Here is a 9,624-nt window from a genome sequence, read left to right as displayed (position 1 = left end):
ACATCACACGACGGCGCCCGGGGCTTGGGGTCCGGACTCGGCCTCCTCCCTCCGCGCGCTCGGCGCCGCTCCGGCCTCCGCTGCCTGCCCGCCCTCCGCGCCCGCCTCCCGGGAGGGGCCGCGCCGCCCGCCCCGCCCCGCCCCGCGCCGTCGGCCGGACCCCTCCCCGGGGACCGCAGGGCGGGATCTCGTCCCCGTCTGGCCAGTCCCGACCAGACCGGTCGTTCCTGGGGAGGGCCCTGCGCCCTCCCGGACCCTCCGCCCCAGCGCTCAACCGAAGACCCCTCCTCCCGGGTCGCGGGGCCGCAGGCAGGTTGGTTGGCACCCGGCTTCCTCCAGCAAGTACCTGCCTTTGGTGGAGCGCCCGCCCTGCAGGGCCGCTGGGGAGCTGCCAGGGAGGTCACTCCAAAGCCATGGCCACATGGCCCAGCAAAGACCAAAAGGGTGCCCCACAGTGGCGGCAGGGCCAGCCTCAGGCCCATCTTCCCTGAGGAGTCTGCACCAGGCACCGGGACTGGGCACCTCGAAAACCCAGGCCAGTGTCTGTGGCTCTGCTCAGAGTGCCCGGGGATGCTGGGGGTCCAGGAGAGAGTCCCTGCGCCAAGGCCGCACCCACAGCCCCCAGAAGGGCACTGCCGGTGTGGGAGCCCCTACCACCTCCCCATGGTGACCTGAGGACTTCCACAGATATGGGGGTCAGGAGGGTCACGAGGAAATAAGGCTTCTTGGGGACAACTATCTGAGCCCCAGGAGGTGCCACAGGGAGGGCTCCATTCTTCCAGCAGTCCCTGTGGGTAGCAGGACCTCAGGGTCCCACCAGAAGTCAGGCTGCGGTCCACAGGTCCCAGAGCACCCCCTGTCCCCCCACCCCCACCCCCCGGCAGGCCAGGTGGGCAACTGAGGACAAAGCAAAGGCAGCAGCATCTATTTATTGGACGATTGCAGGTTCTCTGCTAGTGAGACAGTGCGCGGCTTCATTCAGGTTATCTGCACATTCCAGCAAGTCTGGGGGGCACAGGGGAGGAACCACAACGAGAGCCACAAATGTATGGGGAAAATGTACTATAAACCGTTGTTTACGTTTTTGGTTAAAGAAAGAAAACTTCCTAATTGACATCCCACTCATAAGGAGAAGCGGGAAAGAAAAGAATTTGGTTTAATCTGGTGTCTGTGTATCTTCTCATTTTGTATGTACAGTTCATTGGGCACTGCTGCTGTCCGCCAGCAGAACACCTTAAAGTAAAAACAGGTATCAGGGAGGAAAAGTATTAACAAAAGGAAGCTCAGAAAGTCGGCTTCAGGAGGGCGGGCGGCTCAGTAGAAGCAGACCGTGTGCAGGAAGGCTCGGCCGCTCTTCTCCTCGAATTCCTGTAGCAGCTCGTCGATCTCGTTCTCCATGTCCTCTGTGTGCTGAATCTGGGGGGAGGCACAGGCCGCCTGAGCGGGTGCGGAGGTGGGCGATGGCCCTGGGAGTTTGGGAGGGGTGGTGCCGGGCACCCAGCCGCCCGTGCCCCGACCCAGTGCTGACCTGTGCTCTGGAGACTCGCTGGCACCCACCCCCGCGGGGGCCTGAGAACAGAGGGTTCGGGCAGTCCCCGGCCTCCGCCTGCTGTAGCCCACCCGGGAAGGGGCCGGGCTCTGACCCCAGGAGGCCTGCCCACTGATGTCCCAAGTACACGGACTGGGGACCTTCGCCGCCTCCGCTGTCCCCATTCCGTAAAGGCTCGGTCGCTTGCCCAAAGCCAGCCCGTGCTCTGCAGCGGTGGCGTCACGTGCACGGCAGGGTGTTGGGACATCTGTGGCGTTCCCCCCCCCCCCCCCCGGCTGCCACTATGGTCCCTCCCAGTTGTGAGAGCCAGAGCTGTTAGCAGAGAAGGCCAGACGTCCCCTGGTGGAGACCCTTCCTGGAAGAAATAGGTGCCGCTGGCGGACGGCCCAAGGGTGGCCCGGGGCCGGCGCGGGCCGCACGGTGGCCGAGGCCGCTCACCGGCCCAAGCCTCGGCCTGTAAGCAGCGCCTCTCTGACACGAAGAGACCCCCTGTACCTCGCCTCTCGTCGGGTGACCCGAATGGAAAGCGCACGCGCAGCTTCTGGGCCATGCGCTCCCCTTCAGCCCTTTGTCTCGCACGATGGCCATGCTGGGAACAGAGGCTGGCTGTGTGGAACAAGACACCAGGGCCTGGGCCCTCACAGCAAAACAGTCCGGGCCTGCCTGTCTCTGGCTTCTTGGTTAAGCCACACGTTTCCCTCATTTCGGCCACTCCTAGCCAGCTGACCTAAACGCAGAGCTTGTGGGCAGAGGACAGGACGAGGCGCATGGGTTTCTGCTTGGGTCAGTCCTTTTGTCACATCTGAGAGGGAAGGTCTTGCTCTGAGCACAGCTGCACGGTGGCTGCAAAAGTCCCTGGGGTTTTCCACTCAAGGGAGGTTTGCCCAGGGCCGCTCGGGCAGGCCAAGGATTGACGGGTCCCGAGGGTCAAGAGAGGAGGACCCACCGCGTCCACAGAGCTCTGACGGCACCTCTGAGGGCCCCAGGCTCCCTTCGACGTCAGCCGGGTTTCGGCAGACGGGTCTCGGTGGGCACGCACGGCCATCTCCGCGGAAGCCGGACGTGGAGCAGGGCACCGCGCCTCCATCAACCCAACGAAAGGCACAGAGGCAAGTTCTTAAGCCAGAGCCGTGTGGTCGATCCACAGATCTGTGGGCGCCTCTGCACCTACTTTAACATTTGAAAATAACCCGAACGTGAATCCGAATCACGTGATAGCCACTTTCCTGGTAAAACCCGTGTGTCAGGAGAAGGTGGCCCTGGTCAAGTCCCTCTGGCAGAGACTGCTCCTTGGGGCCCTGGGTCAGGCAGACCTGGGCTCCTGGGCCAGAGCAGGGGACAGGAGGGCACAGGGTACTCACACACTGGCACAGCTCGCAGATGAGGAACGCCCCCAGCGTGGCCTCTTCGTGGTTATCCTGGATGTCCACGTTGATCACGTGCACCGGCTGGCAGGTCTCCTGCTCTCTGGAGTTCAGATCTAACAGGGACGAGACACAGCGGTCAGAGGCTTCAGAACCAGAGTGTGAGGGGGCCGACGCGCTCCCTGCCTCTGGCCTCTGGGTAACAAGCCAGGCCCGAGCACTTGCACGCCAGACATGGGGTGACTCAAGGAGACCCGGCGACGGTCATCCTCAACGAGCTGGCCACGTGGTCCCACTCGCCGAGCACCAGGCCCCTGGTTCCTCTGCTTCGCACATGCTCGGCACGTGCCCGAAAGACTTAAAACCCGCACCATGCCGTCGGCCGACACACAGGTGGGTCTGCTCTGACGAACGCGGCCACCCGAAGGCCACCACCTCCCGCCCCCACCCCCACCCTCGGCACGCAGGTTGGGGGCCGAGGAGGAGGGAGGGCCCCACCCACCCCACCACGGCCTTGACCGCTCTCCCCTGCCCACAGGAGCCACAGGAACCCCGCGCCACGCCCCGGGCCGGGAAGCGCGAGCCGGGCGCGGGGCAGCCTGGCCGTCCGGGGACCGGCTCTGCCTCACAGCCAGGGGCGCCCCCGAGGCCGTGACGGGCAGACGGCCAGCAGGCGTGCGGCGCGCCCAGCCTGCATGCTTACCCTCCACCACCTGGTCGTACACCCTCTCTTCGCAGGTGAGGATCAGATCGAACAGGTCTCTGCAGTTCTGGAACCTTTCTGGCCGGGGCTTGATTCTCTTGTTTCTGTCCAACATATGTAAAATGCCGTTCTGCGTATAGCTAAGCGCCGGAGTCAAGGAACCTTAAAGACTTGTAGTAAAGCTGGGAGCGCCTACAGCCCAGCCCAGCACCTCGGCGTCTGCAACAGCAGAGCTGCTGGACCCCTTCCTGGCAGGTGCATCAGAGCCACGGAGGGGCTGAGGCCGTTTTAGGGTGGACCAGGCCAGTCCCTGGAGTCCTGCGGAAGACAAGCCGGGCGGGGGACGCGCTTGCCCTACACCCGGCAGCCCTTCAGACCAACCTTTTCTAGAGAGCAGAGACCTAGTGTCTACAACCTGCTTTTTGACTCATCCCCCGGCAACTCTGTAATCACTCACACTGAGCACAGCCCTTCAGCAAAGACAAAGCCAGTCCCAGGTCTGGCTCAGTTGCTGCAGTTTAAAAAAAAAAAAAAAGAAAAGTCTGGAAACCCACCAGAGAAAGGGAAGCATGGAGGAGGCTGGGGGGTGGGGGGAAGCAGGGGGCCGACTGAAAATAGAAGGTGGTCCAGGCCCCGCAGGAGGGGCAAGCACCTCACGTGGGACCCTCGAGACAGGGCCACACCCGACCCAACCCAGTGACCCCAGGGATAGGGTTCACCACCTCAAGAGACAGGGACAAAGTCCCCAAAGATGAGGTCCGTGGTTATCACTAAAGGGCATTCCAGACAGCTGGGAATAAGCATCTTTAATTCTGTTTACGAGACAGATTAGCTGCTGGAGGACTTCTGAGTGATACATTTTAGGGCTCCCCCAGATCTTAAGTTAGGGCGATTTAATCTCCTATTACTCAAAATACGTTTCCTACCTCTTTGGATAGTGGAAAGAGCTTCTAGAACATCTGTGAGTGGCCCGTGTCGAGTTTTACATTGAAAAGACACCCGTCAGCTGCCAGACCACCGAACCCCCGTGTCGCCCCTGGGCTGGGCCCACAGCCCCCCCCGCCCCCCCCCCCCCCCCCCCCCAGCCGGCTGTGCTGCCACTCGGAGGCCTTTCAGCACCCGGCCCTTCACACACTCGGCACCGAAGTCCAGCGTAAAGAAACGGCTTCGGGAAGGCCCACCCGCTGGTGCAGGGCGGACAGAGGCGGCTCAGGCGACCGGGGCGGCCCGTGGTCTCGCCCCCCCGCACCCCTGCCGGCAGGGTGAAGACCACAGCGCCCGACCGTGTCCCGTGTGTCCTCAGACACACACCTGTCTCGGGCGAGGCCGAGGCTTGAGGCTCCCGGCCCCTGGGGACAGGTGGCCAGCAGGCGCTCGGGGAAGGCCCCTCATTGGGGCCTGCAGCGCTCAGGCCTCGTGAAACCGTTCCTCCTTTGCTTCGGCCTCAATTACTTACAGAGAAAGGAACAGATGAAATGATTCCTGTAAGGAGAAAAATGCCTCGTTCGGGGATCAAACCCTAACCTTCATCAGTGTCCAAGGGAAGAGTGACGGTGGCCTTTCTGGACCGTCTCCTGCCAAACACCAGAGATGCAAGGCCGGGTTGGGCAGGAGCCTCTGAAGACTGACCACAAACCCACCTGCTTCTCCAAGTCACAGTGGCCCGGGACAGGGACAGAGACAGGATGTGGAGGAGCAGAGAGAGGCCCCGCCGAAAAACTTATCCGGGCACAGCGAGGCCAAAGCAGAGGTCAGCAGAGGGCCCTGCTTCTGGAAGGAGGCAGCACCGTCAGACCCCCCATGACACACGGTTCTCCTGTGGCTGGCAGCGACGGGGGCCCGGAAGCGGCCACCAGCTTAGTAAGGGGCCGGCCAACTCCCAGAGGCAGGAAGGCATCTCCAAGGATGGGACAGCAGCAGGCCAGAGTCTCGCCCTCAGAAGGGACGAGCTCCCTTGTCCAGCTGGGGAACGGGTTCCCGGGGGGGTGGGGACATGGGACGTGGCATGCGGGCTGCCACTCTCCCCAGCACCCTGACCGGAAGCGCCCTGGGATAAATGGGGAGGCTCCTAATGAAGCTTCCGCCTCCAAGTGAACCCCGAGATCTTTCCAGAAGGCCAAGTTGCTGGGGATGAAGCCGGTTACGCCCTCTCGCTCTTGTGGCACAATGCGGACCCGCAGCGAGGTTCCCACCTGCCGAGCAGCGTGGTGTGACGCGAGGAGCCACCGCGCACTCCCGGCTGACGGCCTTGTCGCCTCACTCCTGGCCTTCAGAAGGCAGTTGTCTTCACCACTCTCACCTGCAACAGGTGAAGGCAGCAGGTTCCCCGCCCCCCCCCCCCCCCCCCCCCCCCCCGCCTTCCCCCCGGGGAAGGACCTGGTGTTCTGGTCACATCACAGGAAGTACAAAAGGAAGGGTCGTCTTCAAACACTCTGGGGTCTCAACTAGCAGACGACTTAGACCTCGCCAGCACCAGCGCATAGCACGTGCTCAAAGCTGTTATGTAAACCTCAGCAAGCAGGCCAAAGGAGACTCAGGGGAAGCCCATGGGATACAGGATGGGAGACTGTCCCCAGAAAGAGAGCAAGGCGATGAGAGAAGGAACAGGGAAGCCACGATAACTCGTCTTCTCTGCAAAGTTGAAATGCGCACGGCAAAACACTGCAGAGACCACACCAAGCCCAGAGGGAGCCCCAGGGGCCTGAGGCCAGCCTTGCCTCAAGGGGCCGCCCTTTGAGGGATCTAGGCTCTCCCTGAGAGCAGAGCCACACGGCTCTCGTTCTGATTCAAAGCAACTTTTCCAATGCTAGGTTTAACCTAAAGAGGTTTAGCCGAACTCTTTTCTCTCTCCAGTGATTTCCCAAAGACGAGGGCTTCCACAGCCATTTTGTGGATGTGTACCCTGGGCCCCCCGAGTTAGACCCTCACAGCCCCAGGGGAAGCACAACTTGCTGTCCCGTGAGGAGGGTGAGGGAGGGGATGGAGGGAGCCAGGGACTGCCACAGAGCAAGGCCTGTGCCCCTTGGAGCACCTGCGGAACCTTGGCTCAAACAGAGAGGTTTCCATGAAGGACGGAGGGAAGGCGGAGGTTTACGCTAAAGACAAGTGACAGGAGACGAGCCATCTGCAGAGCTCGAACAGGAAAGGCACCGCAGGAGCACGAGGGCCTGACGCTCGCTCACCAAGGCCACAGACTTCCCAGGGGAGCCTCACGCTCCACACCCTCACCAGGCTGCCACCAGGCACCAGCGTCCCTGCTCCCCAGCCGAACAGAGGCTCTTGCCAAGGATGGGGAAGCACAGCCCAAGCCTCGTTTCCCCACAAATGTCACCAACCAAACGTAATCAAGACAAACCCTGGTGAGAGGCGGGGCATGCTGGCCCCACAGTGCCCGTGGATCCCAGAGGCTAGCAACCAGGCCAAGTCAGAACCTTCACCTTGGGGCGGGGTGGGGGGGGCGGGGCCTGGGCCAGTATACCCAGGCAGGGGTGCACTGGGCTCCCCTTCCACCCCCCGTGGGGGTTAGCACACCCCAGGCGGCTGGATCAGGCCCTGGTTCCACTGCTCAGGCTGTGTTAACAGAGGATGCCCCGCTGAGACGATGGGTGACCAGACCCCTGTCAACACCTGCTCCGGTCCCCAACACTACCATACTTAGTTCAGGTCTTTCCACTTGCTGGCCTTGGATGTAAACCCAAACCCTCCATAGTTAAGGCTCCCCAAGCGTGGGCCACACCTAGAGAACCTGCTCATCTTTTTAAACCCTGCATCTAGGGTTGATTATATGCAAACATAAGATACGGAGCAAGAATTTTCAAGTGGGGACCCAAGTCCTCTCTGGGGAAAGACCCTCAAGGGCAGCTCAGCTCAGAAATGCCCAAGCACCGCACCCCCCCCCACCCCCCCCACCCCCACCGCAGGGTCTGGGCCACCACAGGTGCTCAGCATGGGGGTGGGTGACGGTGAGGAAAAGGCCCACCGCCAGGCTGAGCCCAGGTCCATGCTCCCAAGCCGGAAGACAGCCAGCCATGCCCCAGGAGAGGACTGGGGCTTCTGAAAACCCCCTGAAAGGCACGGGGACAGAGCACAGTGTTAAAGTCAGCAGGGCCATGCTTCCAGGAAGCACAGGGTACTATCCCGACCCCAAATCCACCACGAGGGACAATTCCCTGGCCCAGGAAGTTAGAACTCCCAGTCGGCAGCCCTCTTCTCTGCTGCCCTCAAGAACCCCCTGGGCACCCCTCCTGCCCCCAGGGACTTTCCTTTGGAGTGTGTGACCTGTCAGAAGTGGGGAGAGGCGTCCGGGCGCCCCCACCGTGCAGCTGGAGCCTCTCAGGTGCCTGCTCCCCTCAACGCACCTAGGGAACAGGCAGGGAATGAGCCTCCCCACCCATCTCAGAGAGCATTCAAGAGCTCAGTTCAAATTCAGGATTATGTGGTGGCATTTCTGCCTTCAACTTCAAATCAGCACCAACTGAGGCCTGTGGCCAGCGGGGTCTCGCATTTGCTGAATGCACGGGCTGGTGCCCTCCCTGCCCCGGGAGCCACAGTGACGTGGCTGTCAGCCTCACACACCCAGGGCCAGACGCCGCAGGGTTTCCCTGGATCCTAGATAACGTTAGAACAAAACCTCCAGGGTTTAGTTTAATGCCTCATTCAAAACACAAACCCAAGAGCCGAAGCAGGTCAGGAGCACTTCTGTCTCTGTGGGGAGCCCTCAGGGTAACTTAATGTTCAATGACCATGTCCACAAACAGAATACTGAGCACCGGGTCCTGCAGACACACAGGTGGCAACGGGGGGCTGTACACACAGCACCCCCCAGAGAACACAGCTCCCAAGAACCCACCAGGAGAGGTCACTGGCACTGTTCTTAGGAACAGGTGTTACTTACGTGAAAGATAAAGAAAACGAGAACAGGCCTCTGGGGTAGCACGTTCTGAGTGCGGGGACCAGAGACCTCCCGGGAGGCCCAACCTGCAACCCCACAGTGCAAATGCGCTAAGTGGGGACACGGGACAGCAGGGCACACGGCAGGTGCACCAAAGCGGAGGCGCCCACAAGGCTCAGAATCCCGCAGCCGCGGCAGGGTCGCCCTTGCTGGGCTCAACCAGCAGAGCGCGTGGAGAGACCTGCGTCAGTAGTCACACTGAGTGTGCCAGCCGAGACATTTACGCCCGGCTCCCGGGGCACACGAGTCAGAGCGTCCCTGAGTACAGCTGGCACCTGCCAGGCGAGCTCACCCGGCACACACGGGCCGCCGCAGCCCAGGGGCACCAATGGCCTCCCCACAACTCACTGGGAAGTTTCCAGTTCGGGGGGGGGGGGGGGGCGGCTCACATCCTGTTGGTTTACTCAGCGCAGAAGGATGCCGTCGGAACTACCCTGGCACTCGGCTTCTGGAGCGGCTGCCACCCCACACCTGGCCACGGCGGCCCTGCACAAAGAGGCAGCAGACACTACGGAGGGAAGGGTTACATCCTCTCGTTTCTTCAAAGGAAACACCCCCTTTAAAGGGGGCTTACAAAACGCAGCACTGGCATGACAATTCTTCCATCCTGCGGGCCACGCCACCTCCTCAGAAACCTGGAGGTGGGGGCAGTGAGGTCACTGACCCCCCCCCCCAGGCTGCTCCCGGCTTTAGCGAACGCGTGGGCCTCACCCCTGGCCACCTAGAGTCGGCTTCAAGTGAACAGACGACAAAGGTCCACCATAACACGCTGTCCAGCATGATTAAACTTTAGCGCTTCGTAGGAAGCTTTTACGTAATAAAGAGATGACGGGGGCGCCTAGGTCAGTCGGTTGAGCGTCCAACTCTTGGTTTCAGCTCAGGTCACGATCTCACAGTTCGTCAGATCAAGCCCTACGTCAGGCTCTGCACTGCCAGCACAGAGCCTGCTTGGGATTCCCTCTCTGCCCCTCCCTGCTTGCCTTCTCTCTCTCTCTCAATAAATACACAGGAGAGAAGAGAAGAGAAGAGAAGAGAAGAGAAGAGAAGAGAAGAGAAG

At 61.6% G+C, this 9,624-nt stretch overlaps 1 protein-coding gene across 1 annotated transcript in view; it reads right to left on the bottom strand.

The window, feature by feature from the left end:
• Nucleotides 1-910: 910 nt before the first annotated feature.
• SSU72 (SSU72 homolog, RNA polymerase II CTD phosphatase) overlaps nucleotides 911-9,624 on the bottom strand; it is a 26,549-nt gene continuing 17,835 nt past the window's right edge. The window contains exons 3-5 of the mRNA XM_049618279.1: nucleotides 3,617-3,756; nucleotides 2,911-3,029; nucleotides 911-1,416 (exon numbers count right to left, since the gene is read on the bottom strand). Of these exons, the coding sequence (XP_049474236.1) occupies nucleotides 1,315-1,416; nucleotides 2,911-3,029; nucleotides 3,617-3,756 (361 nt within the window). The 3' untranslated portion in view covers nucleotides 911-1,314. The remainder of the gene's footprint in view (nucleotides 1,417-2,910; nucleotides 3,030-3,616; nucleotides 3,757-9,624) is intronic.

The sequence above is a fragment of the Panthera uncia genome, assembly GCF_023721935.1.
Source record: "Panthera uncia isolate 11264 chromosome C1 unlocalized genomic scaffold, Puncia_PCG_1.0 HiC_scaffold_4, whole genome shotgun sequence".
NCBI classification, from domain to species: domain Eukaryota; kingdom Metazoa; phylum Chordata; class Mammalia; order Carnivora; family Felidae; genus Panthera; species Panthera uncia.
Note: the sequence above shows the minus strand (reverse complement) of the source record. Positions and strands in the feature narration are given on the sequence as shown.